Below are 23,883 nucleotides of genomic sequence, written 5' to 3'. Positions count from 1 at the left end.
ACTAAACACCTATGAAGATCTGGGCCATTGTCTATGCAAATAATATTTTTCTTTATTTCTATGGTTAACTGATGAGGTGAGCCCCGGTGACTAAGATTAATGCAGGAATTGTTTTATTGCAACAGACTAACGAAGCATTTAGTATGACATTGAATAGTAGATGCTTCAGAGGTAGATTTTAAATGCCCATTATATACCTAACTTTGCAGTACTGTGTCATGGGAGGGGAAGTTCTTCCTGACTACACGTGTATCCCTTGAAGCATGAGCATTGACTGCTGCTCTTTCCTCTTAGCTAGTGTACCTGCAGATGCTCTTATTCATATATGTGAGATAAGAACTGAAAACTCTCTTTGATACATCTGTCTCTCCACAAACCATTGGTGCATATATCGTATAAATCATTCCGGCCTCTATTTTTGCTGCTCATTTAATGACTGTACTAGCTTAGAACCTTCTGCAGCTCCTCAAAATATATTTATAGGTCAAAGTTACAACAGAACACAGATACTTTTGACATATCTGCCTTGCAGTGTCACTCAATAGCCTCAGAAGAAAGGTGGCGCATGCATAAAGTTGAATCTACTCTCATTCATACCTGTCTCACACCAGAGTCATGCCACTGAATTCAGAGTCTCTCCTGATTTATACCAGTGTAACAGATAGGGTGTATATGGGGAAAGCTCAAAAGGTAGCACCTCTGAGTAGTAGACAGTTGCACCTGCAAGGAGTGGTTTGCTGGTAGTTAGTCCTGATGACTCACTCAACTCTCACTAGTGGCTCCAAGTAGTTGTGTGTGCACTGCAGTGCCACACCCTGGAATCTTGCCTTGTCTGGCATGCTAAACCTATTGGGTAGGTACTGACAACAACTGCTAGTGAAAGGGCGCACTTGGCTCTCAAGTGTATGAAATCTCCTATGGTGAAACCAGAAAACCTAGTTCCAAACCAAAGGATAATATTGGCAGAAACAGTACAGGAGCAAGCTAGTGGATAGCTCAGAGCAGTGTTACAGTCAGATTACAATATGCTGGTCAACCACAAAGCCAAGGAGTTGTGGTTGAACACTTGGTGAATATTAGACCACACAAACCGAATGAAAAATGGAAAGAGAAACAAAAGTAGGCTGGCTTGGTTGTTGCCCAGACAAACAAGCGCTGCGTTCACTATTCGGAAATTGAATTGGGGTGAAAAGGATGTGATCAGAACAAACACAGCAACAGGGAATGACGTAATGGACTCAAAAGGAGAAGACATTTATCGGAACATGGAATGTAAGAACAGTATACCAGGCTGGAGCACCTTGCAGTAATAACGCATGAATTGGTAAAATATGAGTGGGAAATTGTCAGTCTATGCAAAATGAGATGGAAAGGCAAAGAAAAATTCTACTACAATGAACACAGGATATTGACATTGGGAAGAGAAGATGGTGGACGCTGGGACGAAGTCACATTGGTGCCAAAGCCAACGGCAAACCAGGCTCTTGTGGCATTTAAGCTGATATCTCCTTGTATGTTGAAGGCAAGATTCAGAATCAAATCCTGTGCCGTCTCAATAGGACAAGTATATTCATTGATCTCAGCAGCACTCAGGAAGAAACTGACAAACTGTATAATAATCTACAGAAAGCAATACTAGAAGTTTCAAGACAAGACATTATTGGTGATAGGCGATTTTAATCCGAAAGTAGGTTTGGCCTGGAATTCCTGGGCTGGAGCAGTGGTCAGATTTGGACTTGGTGAAGAAAATGAAAAAGAAGAGCTACTAAATTTCTCCCTAAGGAACAACCTGGTGCTAACCAACAAGCTATTTCAAAAAATAATGATGCAGAGGAAGTGGACTTGGATATCACCTGATGGGCAAATGAAGAACATGACAGAATTTGTATTTGTGACTCGCCGATAGAAATCGTATGTGTTGTCATGCTGATCATTTGTGGCTAATATCAGATTGGATCATAAATTAGTGCTGGCGTCAATAAGGTTGAGGCTGAGAGCAACCAAAAAAGTATCGAGAGCTAAGATCTATGACATATGCAAATTGAAGGAGCAAGATATCCAGAAAGAATGCAAAGAAGCTGTGCAGAAATACATTGTCTTTGCTGAACAATGTAAACAAGCAGAATATGCAAAGCAAAATAAGAGAACAAAGCAAGATATGTGAATTGAAGATATCAGTGGTGAAAGACAAGTGTGGGAAAATAACTGAGGACAAATAAGCAAAGAATAAGGAATGGAGAGAATATTTTGAAGAGCTGTACAATTTGCAGAACATAATAGATGAAAAGGTCCTGGAAAAGCTCTCCATTACAAATGAGAGAGAGCAGATGCTGGAATTCTTAGAAGAAGTAAAGATCTTGATAGGAAATTTGAAAAAGAAAAAGGTGCCAGGAAGTGATGACATAACTTCAGAACTGCTGGAGGCTGGTGAGGGACACATGATAAAGGTGATGCACAAGCTATTCAACAAGATTTACAAACAAGAGCAAGTGCTGAGTGAATGGGGGAAATCAATAATAGTACCAATCTATTAAAAAGGAGATAAGAACAAGTGCAAGAACTACAGAGGAATCCATGTATCGAGAGGGCTGGGAAGAGCATTGCACAGGTAGGTGGAAGTGATGCTTGCAGAGGGAAAGACCAGATTAGACCAGGATGAAGTACAATAGATCGTCTATTTGTGATAAGACAGATAGCGGAGAAGTGCACAGAACACAACCAAACCTGCTGCAACTTTATAGACTTCAAACAGGCTTTTGATAACATTTGGTAGAAAGGGTTATGATAGGTTTTGAGAGTGTATGGCATCCCTGGGAAACTGATCAAGCTAATAGAAACATATACAGCAAATCAATAAGTGCAGTAAGAGTAGATCAGAGTCCTTGCTAGTCCAAGTCTGTCTATTCAGACTGGGAGATTTGCTTTCAGCTGCAGTGTAGACGTACCTTAAAGGTCCTGCTTTCTCTAAGAATCTGTGCTTTCCTACTTCTGCTAATGTTGATTCACATTTTACCACAATTAAGAATATTTTACTGATGTCTAGAGGTCAAGCTGCGTTGCAGAGTTAGGATCTGAATCCGGATCCTAATGCCCCGAAAGTTCAGGTGTTTGAATCAAGTGGTTTAGTACAGACCTGTCTCTAGTATCCATGGGCCAACCTCATTTAAACCGGTGTACGTTAGTAACAGCAAATGTGTCACTCTAGACTTACACCAGTGTAACTAGAACAGAATTTTGCCCGGTATTGTTTACCTTGACAAGCTGTAGTTACAAAAATAATAGCATGGGACATCATTCTCCTCTCAGACCAATGTTACTCTACTGATTTTAATGGCATTACTAGGCTTTACAGCTCCTTTATGTCAAGAGTGTAGCATCAGTGTACGTGAGAGGAAAACGAGAAACACTGGGCCTAATCCACACTCACACTAGTTTTACACCACTTCACTGGAATTACTCCTGATTTACACCAGCACAAGTGGAGCAGCAGACTCATTATGTTCAGTCAAAGTGCTCAAGTACCAAAAAAGACTAAGTTCTGCTTTCAATTGACCTCAGAGCTATTTAGGATTTGCATCAGCGTAAATGATGTCAGAAGTTGCCACACAGAATGCCAGATCAGTATAAATTACTCTTCTCCTTTCTGTGCCCTCATTGTCACATCTTCCTCAGGAAGAAGTCTTGAGTAACATGACCAGGAATTTCACACACAGTTAATTCTCTCCAGGAAACACAAAAAATTGCTGCATGTGGATGTGGTTTTAACAATGAAACTCCATTTGAAGTCAGTTGGGGTTGTGTGGCTAAGCCCTCATACGATGTTTTGCAAAGCTAATCCTCTGTGTTCTATCTCTGTAGCTAAATGAATACAGAGAAAGTATTTTATGTATGTTGAAAAATCGGGACAGTTGTCAACAGGGCCAAGAATATTTACTCTTTTTTTTTTTTTTTTTACAGATTTGAACAGACCCTTTCAGTTTTCTTACAGTAAAACATAAATGCAACTGTAGATCCTAAAGAAATGCACTCAGTTTCACTGCAGTTTCTCCCAGTCTTAGCAACTGTGTCATTTGTTTATCACTCTGAGGAAAGGTGATGAATACTCAAAAAGCTGAATAATGTTGTGATTAATTACAAACTGTATATTTTATTCCAGAGGTATGAGTGGCTTTTGTACCCAGTATCAGCGGGGTAGTCGTGTTAGTCTGAATCTGTAAAAAGCAACAGAGGGTCCTGTGGCACTTTTAAGACTAACAGAAGTATTGGAGCATAAACTTTCGTGGGTGAATCTTGCGTCTGATGAAGTGGGCATTCACCCACGAAAGCTTATGCTCCAATACCTCTGTTAGTCTTAAAGGTGCCACAGGGCCCTCTGTTGTTTTGTACCCAGGAAACTTCATTTAAAATTTCATGCTTCAGTTAATAGGCTGTAACTTAATTGCTGGTTTTAAATAAGTTCATTCAAAATGAGTACTTTATATTTTGTTTTCAAATGCTGTTTTTTAATGCTGTCCTTCCAAAGTTTTCATCTCTGCTCTACAAGAAGTCCAAATGTGAATGTTTACAAAACTTAATTTCATACTCTGTGTCAGAGCCTATCTAACCTTTGAGATCTTCCTTTGCCTCTGGCTCTGCTACCCTTTTAAATAGTGAGCAAGACCCATTTTGATGTTAAGTCTCTACTATGACAAAAGCAACAGAGGGTCCTGTAGCACCTTTAAGACTAACAGATGTATTGGAGCATAGGCTTTCGTGGGTGAATGCTGTTCCCCTCTTTTTTTTTCTGTGAAATTTTTTAACGAAAATAAACAATGTTTTGTTCTTTGTCAACATTTTTGTACAAAATTTGTCAGGGTTTTGTTGAAAAACTACAAACTGGAAAACTGGGGGGGGGGGGGGGGGAGGACAAACTCAATTTTCAGCAACTGAAAGCCAAAACAGACAGCTGGGGGAAATGTTTTGGATTTACTGCAAATTTTCATCTGCTCCAGCCAATATTTTTTCCATTTTCCTCTCAGACTAGTGTTTTCAATGGTAAACCATCCCAAAATTTCCTTGAAAATTGACATTTCCCTGCAGAAATTTCCATTTTGATGAAAATGGCATTTTTCATTTTAAAAACCTCCACCAGAATGTTTCAATCTTCTGTAATAGCTTTAGTGAGCTAAATGTAATGTTCAGTTACACTGATGTGAATCTGGAGCAACCTCGTTGAGGCTACTGTTGCAAACTGAAAGCAGAGTTTGTTCCAATGGGCTAGATTCTGCTGTGTATACGCCAGCTCCCGGGAATATCGTTGGTGTAAGGAGGGTCCTTTGGCAGTGTAGAACTGATGCATTGACTCTCTGATGCCTCCCCCTCCCCCCAGCTTGTGGAATAGAGGGTGTACTGGGGAAAGAAAAGGACCAACGTTTACTGACTGCGATCTATTTTTGCAACAGCATAATGGCCCTAGAGGGTTGTTGCAAGACAACACAATTTACAGCAGCCCGGGGGCCAAATCCAGAATATGGGAAGCATAAAAGTGACACAGAAAATCTGGCCCTATGTTTGCATCTTGCCAAACTTCATTTTGGAGAGTATCAAAAAGGAAAAGTTGCCAAGCCAAGGGGAAGGTGGACCTTTTGCCTTAAGAGATAGTGGTTCTTACAAGAGCATCTTTGGCCTGCCACAAAACACACAATAAGATTTATATTCCTGTTAACTAAATCAATCAATAAACTTACTACTTGTTCTGAATATTTTTGTATGAGTCTAGAGATAGATAAGAAAAAATAATGGCTTTTCAAAGAACTAAATACAACGTGTAATGCACATTGGGAAAAATAGCCCCAACTATACGTACAATATGATGGGGGCTAATTTAGCTACAACTAATCAGGAAAAGATCTTTGAGTCATTGTGGATAGTTCTCTGAAGACATCCACGCAGTGGGCAGTGGCAGTCAAAAAAGCAAACAGGATGTTAGGAATCATTAAAAAGAGGATAGAGAATAAGATGGAGAATATCTTATTGCCCTTATATAAATCCATGGTATGCCCCCATCTTGAATACTGCATACAGATGTGGTCTCCTCATCTCAAAAAAGATATACTGGCATTAGAAAAGGTTCAGAGGGCAACTAAAATGATTAGGGGTTTGGAACGGGTCCCATAGGAGGAGAGATTAAAGAGGCTAGGACTTTTCAGCTTGGGAAAGAGGAGACTAAGGGGGGATATGATCAGGGCCGGCTCCAGGCACCAGCAGAGGAAGCACGTGCCTGGGGCAGCACATGCTAAGGGGCGGCATTCCGTCCATTCTTGGAGCGGCACAGTCCGAGCGCCTTTTTTTTTCCTTCCGCAGTTGGGGCGGCTTTATTTATTTATTTTTATTGCTTGGGGTGGCAAAAATAGTAGAGCCGGCCCTGGATATGATAGCGGTATATAAAATCATGAGTGATGTGGAGAAAGTGAATAAGGAAAAGTTATTCACTTGTTCCCATAATATAAGAACTAGCGGTCACCAAATGAAATTAATGAGCACCAGGTTTAAACCAAATAAAAGGAAGTTCTTCTTCACACAGCGCACAGTCAACCTGTGGAATTCCTTGCCTGAGGAGGCTCTGAAGGCTAGGACTATAACAGGTTTTAAAAGAGAACTAGATAAATTCATGGAGGTAAAGTCCATTAATGGCTATTAGCCAGGATGGGTAAGGAATGGTGTCCCTAGCCTCTGTTTGTCAGAGGGTGGTGATGGACGGCAGGAGAGAGATCGCTTATGTTCTAGATGATCAGGATGGAGTCTTCATAAAATTTCACCCTTCACGTGATAATCTCATCTACACACAACGCTAGGGTTACCATATTTCAGCAAGCAAAAAAGAGGACGGGAGGAGCCCCGCCCTAGCCCCGCCCCTGCCCCTCCCACTTCCCGCCCCCCCAGAATTCCCAACCCTCCCCCCGTTCCTTGTCCCCTGACTGCCCCCTCCTGGGACCCCTGCCCCTAACTGCCCTCCAGAACCCCACCCCTAAGCCTCCCTGTTCCTTGTCCCCTAACTGCCCCCTCCTAAGACCCCCCCCAACTGCCCCCCAGGACCCTACCCCCTACCTGTACCCTGACTGCCCAAAACTTTCTCCACCCCCTCCAAAAGCCCCCCCCCGTTTCTTGACTGCCCCCTCCAGAACCTTCCTGCCCCCGGTCCCCCTTACCCTGCTGCTCAGAACAGGGTGTTGGGCTCTGTGCGAGCCGAGCCGGACACGTGGCTGCGCTCCCCAGCGCAACAAAACCCGGTCCCTGGCCCTGCACAACAAAACCCGGTCCCTGGCCCTGCACAGTGCTGCCGGACCGGGTTGCAGGAGAGGCCAACTCAGAATGCAGGGCGGCTCCGGCTCCTCTACAGCTGCTCAGGAGTCCAGCCCGGGATTTTTCTGCAGCCCTCCCAGCCGCTCGCTCTGCCGGGGGAGGGGGAAATCCCGGACATTGTGAGTGCTTTACAAATTCCCCCCGACGCTATTTTTAGCGCGAAAAGGAGGACATGTCCGGGTAAATCCGGACGAATGGTAACCCTACACAACGCAGACCAAAAACGCCTGATTCAGATTTCATTTACCCTTGTGTTAATCAGGAACAACTGTAATGAATATGATGGAGTGACACCAGTGTAAAATCAGTGTGAGAATCAGGCAGTGTGTAGGGGGTGGGGACAAGACATTATGCACGTTCTCACCACTAAAAAATATGGAATAGTTTGCTGGGATGGCTACAGGAGCACATGAAGCTCCCAGAGAAACAAAATGAAAGAACAAAACAGGCACATCAGTAACCTGCTGCATTCTTGTGGTGCATTTGCCCTGGGCCACAGAATGGCCAAAGGCCACTTTGCCCTATTTTGGCAGGAAGTAGGAGCAGGGCTGCTGATACTTCTGTCTCCTTGTCTGTCACATCAGCTGCCACCATAACAAACCTTGGATCACATTCCACTGATTAACCAGTCGGAGGTGTTCAAGAAAGCATGAATCTGAAAGCATGAATCTCTATGATAGTCTTGGCCAATCAGATGAGTTGGAGTCCAAAGGTCCTTCCTGAAGCTGGCTGTTCCACATGGTAGTGCAATAGCTGCCTGCAAGCTGGGCACCAACTTTTCCTGCATCATCTTTGTTTTAATGACTTTCATAAAAGGAGAAAAGAAAACATGCTTAGTGCAGCCAGAGGAGACCACAGTGCATGCCCCTGTACCATGCTCCAGTGGGACATTGGTCAGGTCTGATGAGCTGAATACGTGGGCATTGGTGAAATGGCTTCTCTGTCAGTGAAACATTTATAACACGCTGTATTTGTGCTGCCTCTCATTGGTGGCTGGTTTACTGATAGGAGTGTCAGGTAGAAATGAAGCCTTTCCATTTTTCACATGAACAGATGCTTGTGGTGACTTATTTGTGAATTGACAAACTGACATATTTGTCACTCCTAGACATATTTTTCATCTGTCCATTCCTTCATACATTGCTTCTGCCAAAGAGCCCTGGTTCTAGGAAAGCATCTGCCTGGCTGTAGAAGGGACTTCATATCTAGCTCTCCAAACTCCACTCCACACAACTGAAGTCAACATTTTCCCTTCTCTGCCGACCGAAGTCAGTGGAGCTGGTGGAACTGAGAGAACCATTTACACTGGTGAAACTGAGAAAAGAATTCAGTGTAGTATGTTTTCAAGGCTGTTGTAGCAATTCATTCTTGTGATTTTGCATATGACTTGGGCTGCAAACAGGGGTTAAAATAAGGGAGAGCATGGGGAAGCACAACTCCTCCCTCTTCTCCCTCACACTGGCTTGAGGGAGCCAGTCACCCCTCCCACATACTGGCTCTCCCTCCTCCATGGCTAGTGAGATGAGGACTCATCTGAATTGGGGGCAACAGGCAAACCTGACGCCTATGTGGGGATTTGCTGGGGCTCCCTGCCTGCCAGCAGAAGAGGTGGCAGCAACTGATGGTGGAGAATGAGGAATTTCAGCTCAGAATCCTCTATCCATCTCTTCCCTCTCACAGGTGTATCTGACCCCTGCTGAGACCCTGTCCCCTTCAGCAGAGAAGAGACTTTCCTCCATCAGCTTCTTCTCCCCTCAAATGTAAGTAGTTGCATCAGGTACTTCATTGTTTTCAGGGGAGGAACCCTATGGCTTCATTTTTTTATCTGTATTTTTTATTCATAAAGATTCTCCATCTCAGCTGAGTCTACATTGCAGCATTTATTCAAAGGGGATGTGCCCTACACCCTCTCAATAGATGTATCCAATAATCTGTTTTACTCCCTATGGACTTGTTTTGGGATATGGATACTTGTCTTCTCTTGTCCCACTCTCTTCCTCTTGTTTCACCCAGTTCCCACGAGATAATGCCATTCTACAGCACTACCAGTGATGACAACCACCAAAACTGGGGCACTCCCCTTCTATTTCAATCTATGTTACTATAATCAAAGCGCTGCATGACGACAGGTTCCAACTTATTCATTATGCGAAGCGCTGCAGACTTCCAGGACTGAGCACTCACAAGATCCAGCCACACTGCGCTGTTTCATCACTTTCTGATTAGCATTTTCTCTAATTACTTTGCTAGATTCTTTTTCACACCAGAGGAACCCATTTCAACCTCTTTATCATTCTGACACCATTGCATCACTGCAGGGTCTGAGTCTAAACAGAACTTAAAAAACAGTGAAGAAAAAAATATATTCAGCAATTATTCCCTTTAAATATCGTACACTAGTTAAAGAGCAAATGCCATAGATCTTAACTGCTAATCATAGACCAAGGCTCGGATTCTGAATACAGCTCTATAGTACTAAATCCATACTAACTCCCTTGATTTCACTAGAGTCCCTTTGACTTTAGCAGAGATACTCTGGATTTATATCATGTGCCTGAGATCAGAATCTGGCCCCAAATGCCTTTGGCAACTTGAGCTTCCTTTCCACACATTTTTTGGTTAGACTGTGATCTGCCAGAGAATGATAGGACTCTTATACATGCATTGATGAGATTTTTTGTGCGGGTTAATTGAAAAAATTAATGATGACTGCAGGTCTCTTGTCTCTGCTGCATGTTGTCAGAATTTGGGGAGGAGGGCATCTTAGGAAACTTATAAAGTACAGCAAGGAGACAGGGGCCGGCTGAAATCTTTGGAAATTAGCGATGTAAATCAAAGCAGCCCTTGGCCAGCTTTCAGTGGTGCAGGAAGGGTTTGAAGATCAGGTCACTTCTCACCCTTACTGTGTCATATGGCACATACATGTGGCTGAAATGTTCTTGAGTAATGCACCAACCACAAACAGGCTTCTCTTCCACATTGGCTATGCAGGACCTTAAAAATTAGGATTAAGCTTCAATATACAGTGCACTATTTCCTGCTTCGTTCGGAGAAAAAATCCCACTGAAGTCAAAGGGACATTCTGGAGGTGTGTGGATTGGAGGTAGAACAATGGTTAGCTACTGTGGATACTTCAGAGGAAACCAATTCTGCATTCACATTTGAGTTCCTCTATATCCCTCCTGCCAGGGCAGAATGTGAACCTTGCACCTTGCTTTATGGTGGACGTTCTGAACTCCATTGGCATAGGACAACAGCCTGTGTCTACTATTTCACTCCCCCAAATGGTGCTATATTCTGAGGGTAAGCAGGAGGGAGCAGGACTGAGTTCTTGCCCCCACATAAAGCCCTTGTACCAAGAGTGTGTGGTAGCAGCCACTTTTCAGCGTTCCGAAGAACAGATTGTACTGAAAAAGTTAGACCATTAGTTCCCCATCCAATTCTTGTGCATTTGCCATTGATGAAGCCTGCCTCTCTTTAACACAATGATGTGGAAAGCACGCAGCACAACTTACAACTTGCACTGTTATCGCTTCCGAAAGTGCACCCTTGATTCCTGGAGGGAAAATCTGAATTCAAACCCAGCTTGCTCAGATACAGTGCAGAGGCTGAGGGTGTACAGCTCTTTGGACGGAATACCATGCAGTGAAGGCACTCGTCCAGCCACACACAAGAGCTGTGGGGAAAACAAAAACTACAGCCAAATAACTTTGATGTCCTGGCTGTGAAAAGTGCAATAAAAATCAGGGCAAAAACAAAAGTCAAAATAGGGCATTTATTTTATTTCACCTCAGTTCTTGTATTGGCATTAGGATTTCAATATAGAACAATATTTCTATTAGCTCCATGCTGGTAAGAAAAATGAAACTATGTTATTTTTAAAGATTATTTTTACTTACCTGGTGTTTCCAGCTACATCTCCCCCGTGCATCTGTCACATACACCGTCTTTTGACAATGATTGACTGACTTTTCATCCATACTCTGAATATTGCGGCACGGGGAATGCTGTATTTGAGTAGAAATGTGCTGATCTAAGAGTTTAATGTAACTTTGAATGTTCACACAAAAGCACAGCGCATGAGAGCACCCTTTCTATACAGCTGCTCTGAATAAGTCAGTGAAGTTTGCAATGTTATAAAGACAGGGGTCGTTGTTCAGCAGCATTTGTAGGCAGACTCTTGTTTCACAATATGTCTTAAACCTTGAGCTGTAGAGTGAGGGTGCATTATAGTGTTATTACTGAGTTATGTCTAAAATTACACAAACCAAGGGTATAATGTAATTGTTTGCTCTAAGCACAGCAGATAAGGCCTGATCTCTTTCTGATTCCTGTCTCTCTAGACTCTTGGTACTTTCGCTTTTTTCCAAGACCATGGTTCACTTTTCTTGTTGTTTTATGGGCCAGATTCTGATCCTCGTTCCATCAGTGTCAATCAGGGGTAACCCCACTGGCTTGGATGAAATTGGTTATGCTGGTGTCAATATAGAATTATTCCATGGCCAGCAATGGCATTATCCCAGAATGACACTGTTGCAACTGAGATCCCAATCCGACCCTATCTCTCATAGTTAGAAACTGTTTTGTTTCCACTTTGCATAGAACAGTCCGGTGGTGCCAACTCAGTGATCTAAGGCCTATGTACATGACAACAAAATCTGCATTAGATAAATCCAATTTTAAAAACAGGCTTAGCCCGAGAGAAGTTTTCTTATAATATGGAGAGGACCTAATTAGTAAGCTGCCTACAGAGCTATGCAGACATTGGTCTGATTTCCTGGTGGTTATGTCTCATTCCCTGAACTGGACCTGACCATAAAGTGGAGGCAGCATGATTAGCCCCTCAGGGAGTTTTTCTTGTAACTCAGCAAAGAGCCCACCAGGCTGCAAACAGGCGATATGAGTGCTGTCAGTCTCCCTTAGTTGAAGACTGATGATGGGGTCTTGGGAGGATGAGTTATGGCTACCACTCAGGGGTCGGGGGAAGGATATTCTTGCTCTCAGTGGTTTGTATGTGCACACAGCACACTGTTGCAAGATCTCTTGGAATCCTTTAGAGGAGTCGGCGCCTAGTCCAGTGTTCTGAACCAAAATTTCCCCTTTCCAGCTATTGTGCACCAGATAGTTGTCCCCTTTGCCCCCGAAGTGGCTCTGGGTTAGTGGTGGTGTTTGTTCATAGTAGGGATGCAGGAAGCATTTTGTTATCTTTCAGGGTGAAAGTTGATACACAAAATAAATGTAAAATATTATTAATTTCACCTATTATTAAAATTCTTTCCCTTCTGGTCCTTCAGCCTTATCTTTACAAAGACGGTGATGTCACCACTTGCAAATAGTCAAGCTTGATTTTGTAAAAAATGAAAACTTGATCACTAAATATAGTAGAACATGCAATGTAATGGCAAGTGTCAAATTCATGTCCGTCACTCCCCTAATATTTTAACTTAAACTTGCTATCTACAGTATTGCACTGGTTACAGCTTGACTAGGCACACAATCTCTTTTGTAATTCCACCTTTCACATATTTAATCTAGCTTGGGGGCATTACTGTAGAATTTAAGAATAGGTCCATATAGGCTTTGGAGTCCAGAGATTGCAGCCCTGATCCTGAAATTGGCTTCATGTGGCAGAATCCAGTCTGCCTGTGCAGAGCTAATTGCAGCATTGGGACATTGGGCTCCCCTCCTCCAAACATTATGCAAATATTTAATGTTGAAGTCAGTAGGGCTACACACAGGGTTTGTAAAGTTAAGCATGTGTGTAAGTCTTTGCAGGATTGGGGCTCTGGTTTGCACACCTGCCGTATCACTGACATGATGTGTGACCTGGGGTCAGTCAGTTAACTACTCTAGCCCAGATCCTCAAAAGTATGTAGGTACTTAACTCCCATTCCCTCCCCTGGAAACCACTATCAATGTGCAGAGTATTGTCACTGCAAAGCCATGGTGATCAAGGGAAAACAGGGAGAAAAACAGGTAAAGAATCGTTGGTATCACACTGCTAATTTGATATTTACAATGTTTGGTTGAAATATGGGGAACCTATCACATGTATATTATCAGTACAAAAACCAACATCTCATTTCTATTCATGCATATTGCACTCAATGGTGTAACACACTGCATAAGAGATAAGAAACTTCTTAGGATAAGAACAGGGTGAGGTTTTATATTTTGCCGTGGCCTACTTAGCAAAGGAGCACCAGATTCACACTTTATATATAGCTGCTTTTGCTATGAAATACTCATTGCTAACACCTGTTATTCCACAGCTTGCTGCACCCCTACTCATAGCATTGTCTGTGTGCAGCCTGCTTGTGGTATTTGATCTTCTCCTGTTTAACTGCCATTGCTTTTAACTCTCTAGCACCTGTGGCCAGCATTGCATATGGCTGGCGATGCAGAACAGGATATGAAAACACTAGAACAAATAACAAAAGAAGCCTTGCAACTGCACAATGGGAGCGAAAGGATCATTCTGAATATAGTCTGTGAAACAGCAGCACTAGCTACACTGATGCCAGGTATAATGGCTATATGCTCTTACACCTTCAGTTAACATTGGCAGCACTCCGGATTCTACTCGTACTGATTTCATTCGCGGTAATGTCAGATCCAGCCTTACAGTTAAAAAAGTGACCACCATGTTCTGCAGTAATAGCCCCAAACACTCCAATATCCCTATAGTAAGATGTAGTATTTGGGCCGTTGCTGTAAAATACCGTGACTTTTTTAAAATGAGAGCAGCTATGGCTCAGTGCTGTATTATGCTTTGTCTTTAAGACAAGGCGACCCTAAATGATCCCATATGTACTTGAAACATGGATCTTGTTTAATGACACATATTTGCCTTCATTAATCCTGAAGTTCCATAGAATTTGCTCTATTACTCAGTGTCAATGTGGAAACAATAGGCCAAGTGTAAACCAGCATTGTTCTATTGAAATCAACAGAATTGTGTTGATTTTCACCAGCTGAGGATAATTTCTCAGTATATGTTATACATTTCTGGCAAAATGTGCTTATTCTTACTCAGACAAGTAGACCTGCCACATGAGTAAGCGGAGCAGTATTTGGTCCCCCTTACCATAGCTAACATTTGCTAACACATCAGAGATAGTTAAAATTACAACTGGACGGGGAAAGGTAAATATTTCCTGCAGATGTTTTGGGGGAAAAAGGGGCGGGGGTGATTTTTGCAAATATGCTCTGGCTTTTTTTAAAATGTGAAACTGGGGGTGAAAATCCAGGCTATGTGTTGTGTTTGTTTGTTGGTTAGTTTTTGTTGGGCGTTGCAAAATGATAAACTTTGAATGGAAAAAAATTTTCCACAAAAATTTTCATTCGGGGGACAAAAGTTCATTTTAAATGCACGGAAAAAAAAAAAGTTTTGATGGGGAAAATTTTTTGACTTAAAATCTGACAAAATTGATCGATTTTGTGATCGTTATAATGCATAGCACAAATTAATGGAGATATCCTATCTCCTAGAACTGGAAGGGACCTTGAAAGGTCATCGAGTCCAGCCCACTAACAAGCTACAGTACTGATCTATTTAATGTACTCTTGTATTGTGCCATTCCACGGTATGTATTTTATGGTACGTTTTGCCATTTGGTTAATATATACAAAAGGGTCTGTCACAGATATAGTTCTAAACTATAGAATTTTTAACATAAGCTGAATTACCCAAACTGTCCCACTTAGCCTGTGTCATTTTTATATTCTGCTTACAAACCCTGCAAATACACACCTGACATATCATTGCCACGGATTCATTTTCTAATAGTAACAGATGATGAGGATCAAAGTATAATGTGAAATTTAATTTAAGATATATGCACAGTGCAGGAAAGGTTGAAAAACCAATTTCATGTTAAAATGTGTAGTGTAAAGAGTTTCTTTAAAAGGGTATATATCCCAAATAGTTCTGTGAAAATCCACTGGCTTTAGTTGGGGTCCTTTCGCCCTGCCCCCTACCCCCACCACACCATTACTTGTATTTGCATGATGAATTTTATATTATATTTGTTTAAAACTGTAAGGCATTACAGCGCTATTGTGACGGGCCCCAGCGAAATAACCCAGGGCTAGATCGTTAAAAGCCTTTAAGAAAAAGAGTAAGATCTCAATCCTACATTAATGGCGCATACACATGCTTATCTTTAAGCACGTGAATAGGACCACTGAAGTCAGTGGAAGTCTGCACGTGTTTGCAGGATTGTGCTTAAAGCCCTAATTGGACTAGGATGTTTTGCCACAGGGATGTTTTGCCTCTAGATTCTCTGGCCTTTCCAGATTCCACTTTATGTAATGAAACTGCACATCCTCCATTACAAATCTGTGGGGGTTGGTATGACATGAAAATGAATTTACTATGAATTTGGTTCCTTATAGGATGAAAGTCAGATGCAGTTTTCCTCACTAGTGTTTCAAGCAGTCCTCCTGGTAAGCACAAAACTTCCATTGACTTTCATGTGTTCCAAGTGTATAAGAGCAGCTGAAGCCAGAAGGAGCTTGATCTTTGTGGTTCCTCGGGCACTTAGGATCTTAGTCACTTTGTTCTTGTTGCGAATGTTCTGAGCCACCAACAATATCTTCTGATTAGAAACCTCAGGTGCTGTTTTCTCCCCACCAGTTCTATTCTACACATAGTTCCACATGCCTGAATCCCTTGAAAGGTTCTGATCAGCCCCTAAGCCCAAAGCTGTTACTTTAATTTCAACCTATTTATTTTTCTTAGTTTCAACCAGAACATCTATTTTATTTGGTTTTCTGTATTAATAATTTAATGTAACTAAAATACAGATTGTGGTTTTGAAGCAAATCTAAAAGGATGCTCTTGAATTCTATTAGAGTGCTCTGCTTGCTGTCTGAATGTGAGACTAACGTTTTAATAGAATATACCGGACTATTCCAATACTATATTACACTGGACTGCAATGCACACAACTTGCTTTAGCAAATGGAGTGTGATCCTACAACCCTTATAGGAGCAATCTTTATTCATGCAAATAGTCTTAACTAGGGCTGGACTACTGGTATGAGCAATGTTTACTCTCACAATTAGTCACTCTTAAGAGTTCATATATTATGGTGATGTACGGTATGCACATCTTGATAGAGTAAGGGATGCAGGGTTGGGCCCATCATTTGTATTTCTCGCTGATATATTTGCTGTAATATTATTATTAACTGCTATAGCATGGCAGGTAGTTCTCTTATTTTTATATTAAACTGCTATTTCTTTCAAGCCTGTATATTCTTCTTCTTTAATGCCGGTGATGTGCTAGATTCCACAAAATAGAGACAGTCCCTGCCTCAGAGAGTTTATAATCCAAGTACTATTTGTGAATCTACCAGTGCTGGTGTACCTCCTGCATCTCATTTACAGTATACAACAGTGAAACTGATCAACAACACCAACATTGCCTGTCTGTATTAAATCAGTCAATCTGGTTAAATCAACTCTCAATTAGAACACCAACACAAGAACTCTGAATTTCTGGAATGAAACTGTTAGTGAAAAAGTGAAATTGTGCAAGACAAAGGGACTGGGTATCTAATGGCCACGACAAGGCACCAGAGCTGGGTATTTCATGGGCACAGAAAGAATTAATTGACACATGTAGTCACCATTTCTTTGTATAAAGAAAAGGCTGCTGCTGATTGGTTCAGTCCTGTAAGGGGCTGAGCCAAGAGAACCCTCCCCCCCCCCCGAAGTTAGATGGAACCAAGGGCACTCAGGAACTCACAGGACTGGGCCTGCACGTAACCATGAAACAGGAAATGCTGATCTAAGAGTTACCGTGACATATGCAGGTTACATTAAGAAGTCTCATGATGGCCACAAAACACCTGCTGCCACAGCCTTGTATTTTACACTGGGGGGAAGGGAGGTGTAGAATGGATTAGGTTTTAGTACAAAGAAGATGTAGTAACTGACATCTTGAGAAGGCCGGGGAAGCAGCAGAAGCATGGATAGAAAGTTGTGCGCACCCATCATTAGCCACTCAAACAATCTGCAAGGTCATCTGCTAGAGCCGCAGAGGAGAGTAACCGGGCATGGTCCAGGGTGTCCTGTGTTTGTTCAAGTGTGTGTGTGTGTGCTCTGACCTGAGAATGGTCTCTGTGCTGCTACCAAAGGCACCACAGCTGCACCGGGATTGTGGCTGGATCTGTGCCCTCACCACAAAACATTTCATGCTGGGATGCAGGGAACCCCATGGCACACAGAGATTGGAGAACCAATGCATTGGCTCCCCACATCCTGTTCCCCCTCCACCTCATTGGTTCCACTGCCTGTCAGGTTTCATGTGCCTGCAGACGAGGGGTAGGTGTGATTTGCTTTTAACCCTGGTAGGTATGATGTATAGATGAACTGGTGGTCCCCGCATATTGCTGCTCTTCTGATGCCTTTGTGCTCCTGGGAGGTACTTAACAGGGCTTTCATGCCAATTAAATTTGACTTAGTGGCTGATAAGATGTTTTCTGTCCTTTTGAAGGGAACAAACCCCTACTAGTATCCTCCCACTCTGTGCTGAAGTTAGCAATACGCTGCCTGTGGGGTTACATTGAATAATATTATGAGGAAACTTTATAGTGACATGGAGATACAAATGCTGGGGAAAAGAGCTTTCATTATACCCTTAAAATGGGGAACACAGATGCCTCCTATTACAGACCCACTAGTTCTTTTCAATGTCTAGATCCTACCAATATCTTAAGACAGCAGAATAACAACCTATGGCATTGAAAGCAACATCAGACAGAGAAGGAAGGATAGCCCAGGGGTTAGGATGTTAGCCTGAGACTTGGGAGACCTGGGTTGTTTCCTGCTCCACCCCAGATTTCCTGTGTGACCGTTAGCAAGTCAGCCTCTCTATCCCCAGTTGCCATCTGTAAAATGGGGCTATTAGCACTTCCCTTCTTCACAGGGGTGTTGTGAGGATAAGGCATTAAAGGTTCTCAGATATTGTGGCAATGGGGGCCCTATAAGGACCTTAGAGAGACAATACATACATCTGCATATATATATATATATTAAAAAAAAAATCTCTCCTTACTGTTAGAGGTTGTTTCTCTTTGGCACTGTAAAAACTCCACTGAATGAAAAGTGACTCCAGAGACTTAGTTGTTGTGTATGTGCAGAGAAGAGTGGCATTTCCACCAACAGTGACGTTCACCATGCTCTGGGGAGCTGTCACTGTCACGCCGCTGATGTGGCCTGCAGGGAATAAGCATGGTGAAGGGAGATCGGTCAGGGGCAGCTGCACATTAAGAAATGCTGCTTTGAGTTCTGTTGGACTGATCCCCCCCCCCCCCTGCTCTGCAGGAGACAAGTGATAGCCCTTTTCACTCTGTTCAATAACTTTTTACGTGGTGGTGGGATGAGTGTTCTAGATTGAGTAGCTGGGGAGGGATGAAGATGAAACAGGACCCAGATCCACTACAATTTCATGCCCTCTTTTAAAAGAAAAATAAATCTCTAAGTTTCCTAGGCCTGGTCTACACTACACAGTTACATTCTTTCCCAGCTGAGTGCTCATTGCTGCTTGGAACGTGTACTCTTATTTCCCAGCCAGATCATTCAATCAGACAATTTGTATAGTGGGGTGCTGAGAGCCATTGAACCAAACTGTAAACATTGTATATAATGGAAACGGCTTCAAGCCAGGGAGTGCAGCAGCACCCCCCGCACGGCTAGTTCCAGCTCCTGTGCATTCAATGTTTTTCCAGCTCCCCCTTGCTTCCTTGCACTTATTCCTCCCAACCACCATCATAGCTCCTTACTCTGCCTCACCCAAGTGGTACGATGCAGCACCATCCGCCCCAGACAATATGGCTCTTTTTTACATTTATCCCCAAGCAGGGCCGGCTCCAGGCACCAGCTTAACAAGCAGGTGCTTGGGGCGGACAAGGGAGAGGGGCGGCACCTGTGGCAATTCGGGGGTGGCAGGTCCCTCACTCCTAGGAGTGAAGGACCTGCCGCTGAAGTGCTGCCGTCGATCGCGGCTTTTTTTTTTCTTTTTTTTTCAATTGCCGCCGATCGGGATTGCGGCTTTTTTTTTTTTTGCTTGGGGTGGCAGAAATGCTGGAGCCGGCCCTGGCTGTTTCCAAATGGAAACCTGAGGCAGCGGTGGCGAGAGCTAATTAGGTGCTTTAAAAATGTAAAAAGCCCTAAGTATTATTTACCGCCATTTTTCTAGTGGATAGTGTGAGCTGATATATTGCGTTATAGTGAGATTAGAATTTATTTTTATGGTCAAGTTATCATCTTTGGAATTGTTTTCCCCTTCTGGGATAACAATTCTGTAAAACTGATCAACCTACAGGCCACATGAAACAAATGGAGTGGAGATCAAAAATAAATATTTAATATATAGTACACCATTAAAAGTGTCTATTGCAATTACAAATAATAACTGGCTGTTTGAACACAATTTTTTGCATACTTTCCTGTAATTCTGACAATAATTCTTGCCTTACTTACCCATTGTGCACCAGTAATGTATATGATAAGCTTGGCAAAATTTGATTTTTAAAATAATTATTATATTTAAAACAGATGTTTGTTTATAAGCATTATTTTCTATTTTTATCAATTCCATGGTTGTGGGGAAATTATAGGGCGGTCAGACAATAATTATTTAATGACCGTAGATGTTGAGATTCAAAATAAGTTCTCAAGCAGCATTTTTCTTACTTTACATATCTGTAAATTCCAATTAGTATCGAGGGAAATATTTTTTCATTGGTCTGTGCATGTGTGGGGAAATTGACATTTACGACATTTACAAATAAAAATGTAATCCTTCAAAGCTTAGGTATTTCTTATGTACCTAGTTATCACATTGAAGTTAATCAGAGTTGGAAAGAAATGTTGAATTAGGCCCAACAAGTTATACAAGGCAACAAGGTAATGGAATTTCATCTGTTAGTCAAAAAGAAATAATTAAAGTAAAGCAATCTGGACTTCAGCAGAGTGGGGGTTTTGTTATACGGTTGAATCCAATTTTCAAGCTACAGCTTTAGGATTCTGATGGTGCATCTGTCCAGTCTTAAAATGTTCCACATTAAAGAAAAAGGTTCCTGTAGTTTCCTGTGTGGGAATTAGGTGTGAAAACTTTGTATTGAAAATATAATGCTCCAGATGGGCTTGTTCCACTTACAATTAATTGAGATACTAGGTATGAAATATTCTTACAAAATTTGAAGGAATAGTTGTGCATTTTTTCTTAGGGGGCTATCACTGATTTTTAAACAGAACTCCTCACTAACATCAATAGGGTATTCTGCTTCAATAATCCATGGTATGATACGATCCATAGTGTGAAAAGAAATACCATAGATTCTGATGTATTTTAATTTTATAAATATTCTTTCTTCATCAGCTACTGCAATGAGTGAAAATATTTTATAAATGATTCTAAACTCTTCAAGGCAGGGACCATGTCTTCCGATGTGTTTTTACAGCATTGTTCTCACTGAGGTCCTAATCCTGACTGGGGCCTCTCTAGGAGCATAAAATAAATATTAAATAATACTATCACTCTGGGTGTTTGTGTTAAGCTATCCTCTTTAGTATTAACCTCTAGAGCTGGCTGGAGGAGGACAATTCTGTTCCATGACAACTTTCAAGGTTTTAAAATTGGTTTTCGTTCTACATTAGAACAAAACCAAAATCTTTCAAACATTTTAACAAAACAGCCTTGTGTCAAAATGTGTGGGTTCCGATTGAAAAGGACAGGTGTTGGAGCTCGCTCTCTCTCTCTCTGTCTCTGTGGTCAGAAGGGCCCAGAGAGCACTGAACCTCAGAAACCTTCCTGTCAAAACCATTGTTGAAATCGATACATCGCTGCACAATGTTTTGGTTGCGACAAATTAGTGTATTTCAATGAAAATACATTTAACTGGAAATATTCCAACCTGCCTTATTAACCACGTTAATATCCTGCCAGCCTTTCTCGTCCAGTGAGACTGCTCCTAGCCAGTGCCGGTAGCAAGTTAGCGCTCGCTACTGTGTTTGTAGGGCTGGACCCAAAGAGCCCGATCCAGCAACACTGACATCAATGGGAGCTTTGCCATTAACATCCCATAGCCCTTGCTCATGCAGGTAGTCAGAGACAAAATGTGAGCAAGAATTACTCATGTGAGAAAGCTTACGTGCTCGATTTTGCAAGCCTTTCCTTACAAGTATTTAATCTGTTTCTATGCTTAGTCTATGGGATAGCTATGAGAGATTTCCTTGCTACAGAAAAAGTTAATATATAGTTTTTAATGGTAACAAAATAAATTAAGCAGGAAGCCAAATGCTCTGCTAGACGCCAAAAAAACGTGGATGCAATAGAGACACTGATTGTATGTCTCATTACAACAATCTGTAACCCACTGAGGCCATGTCTACACTAGCGAGTTTACAGTGTAGACGCTCTCTGCTAGCGGGAGAGCTTCTGCCACTGATCTAGCACTGTCTGTGCCGGCACTTCTGTCGTTTCTTTCACACCCCTGAGTGACATAAATTATACCCACAAAAGTGGCAGTACCGACATAGCCTCACTCTTCTTTTGCCCACTTCATTTTGAATGAGTTTTTGCAACATGAGTTAACTCCTTATGCTTAACAATTTGTTCCACCTTGTATTTAGCTGTGACACTCTGATTACCTTTCCCAGACCTGAAGAAGAGCTCTGTGGAGCTCGAATGCTTGTCTCTTTCACCAACAGAAGTTGGTCCCCCCAAAAGAAAATATTACCTCACCCACCTGGTTTCTAACAAACTAAATCTAGTTTTGGTATCTTGATGCTGGGCAGTTGCAGAGGTCTGCACTGCTGATGTACATAGTCCGAGTTTCCATAGTGAACATCTGCACCATTTGAAACATAAATCTGTAGTTTTAAAATTTAAACCAAATTGTTTCACTGAACACCTCTACTAACATTGAGTTGCTCTACACTTCTAAGATAACTAGCTATGCTTAAAAGAAAAACTAACCTGTGTATGATAAACAAAAGTCAGGAGTAACTGCTTAAACTGTTCATATAATCTCCAGAAGAAATAATAACATCTCAAAGTCTTTATCTTGCAAGGTGCATCTGTGGTGTAGTGAGCACCCTCAACTTCCATTTTCTTCAGTAGCAGTTGAGGATACTTGGAACCTCACAGGATCAAGCTTTTAATGTCTATTTCTACATGTCTTAAAAGTAATATTCAGTGTAACTAAACTTCCTTTAAGCATTAATAACGTATAAGTCTTAATATACCATATAAATCCCAGATTTCACAAAGATTTACATCCGTATTTAACTTTAAGCATGGGAGTAGACGCAATAAAGTCCAAAGGATTATTCACATGCTTAAAGTGAAATACGAGCCCAACGTCGCCAAGTCATTAGTTCTCAAGGATATAGCCCATAGAAACAAGACAAGAGCGCGAACAAATCTAGTTTTGAGATGTCTGAAAAATGCTAAAGCTTACTCTTGCCTCCTACTCAATTTACAGCAACAAAGCATTAATTTACAGTAGGCAATGCTAAAACAGTATCCTAAGACAAAATACTAAATCACTATTCTGTCTGTTACGTTTCCACAAGATATTTTCTTTGGATCATCTCCACAGTTTTCATTCCAGCTAGAAGTAAATCTTTGATGTACTCCTACTTTGCTGGCAAAGTTCGCCTGCTATTTTATTTATGTCCTTTGTTTTTCTCACCTGAGAGGGCTGCTATAATTGCAAATATCTTCAGCATTGTTGCAAACATCTTCTCGAAGTCTGGAGAGAAAAGAACCCAGATGCTGCTGCTTACATGGACTAAAACTCAACTGATTTTTTTTTTAAGTGGGTTTTTTGTTTTCCTTATCAGCAGCGTATCAACGAGTCAACAGGCTTTTTTGTTTTCCTCCTTTATCATCTATAGACCTTTCTCAGAGTAGTTTGTGACTGTTCAGTTGAAACCATTTCATGGGGTGTGCGCGCCTGAGACACTTGTTAATAATAAACCCTAGAATTCTGCAAATCACATAGGGTTAGGTTCTACCGCCATTACTCATGCCAAGGCAGTACTTGGCTTCACAAGTACTCCCGGTGACTCCAGTGGGACTCCTTGTAAAGTACTACTCAACATGAGTACAGATAGCAGAATTTAGCCCCTGGTGAATAAGGGTGACAGAATTTGGCCCTTATTCCTCGTTAAGAAAAAATTCTATCATTTGTTTTGAAAAATGGATACTGTGGCAATAATGCTTTGAGTATGTTTGAAAAATGGAAACCCGTAGTTATATAGAAATGCTACATTGTGCTCTCATGCATAATTCTGCTTTGAAACATCTACAGGGAGCCCATACAAGAGACAACAGCCTAAAATAAAATTAAAGGAGCCTATTTTTTTTTAAAATAATGGAATATAATTGATTTTGATCCATGTACTTGGATGGTGCTAACAAATTTGAGAAGAAAATTGCACTATGACTTTATTTTGTTTTGTTACAAAGAGTTAACAAGATCCTTGTCATAAAGGTAAATCCCAAAGGGACGTAGCCTCCT

The 23,883-nt window shown here is 41.6% G+C and overlaps 1 protein-coding gene across 2 annotated transcripts in view; it reads right to left on the bottom strand.

The window, feature by feature from the left end:
- The window catches only part of VSIG1 (V-set and immunoglobulin domain containing 1), a 37,139-nt gene extending 13,978 nt beyond the window's left edge, over positions 1 to 23,161 (bottom strand). The window contains exons 1-3 of one of the 2 annotated variants that reach the window (XM_054039032.1): positions 23,053 to 23,161; positions 18,408 to 18,568; positions 11,241 to 11,348 (exon numbers count right to left, since the gene is read on the bottom strand). In XM_054039032.1, coding sequence (XP_053895007.1) covers positions 11,241 to 11,348; positions 18,408 to 18,568; positions 23,053 to 23,101 — 318 coding nt within the window. In that variant the 5' untranslated portion in view covers positions 23,102 to 23,161. The remainder of the gene's footprint in view (positions 1 to 11,240; positions 11,349 to 18,407; positions 18,569 to 23,052) is intronic. The other variant, XM_054039033.1, reaches the window with a different exon arrangement.
- Between the last annotated feature and the right edge of the window lie 722 nt (positions 23,162 to 23,883).

This window comes from Malaclemys terrapin, chromosome 9, assembly GCF_027887155.1.
Source record: "Malaclemys terrapin pileata isolate rMalTer1 chromosome 9, rMalTer1.hap1, whole genome shotgun sequence".
In the NCBI taxonomy this organism is placed as follows: domain Eukaryota; kingdom Metazoa; phylum Chordata; order Testudines; family Emydidae; genus Malaclemys; species Malaclemys terrapin.
This window is presented reverse-complemented; position numbering and strand designations above follow the sequence as displayed.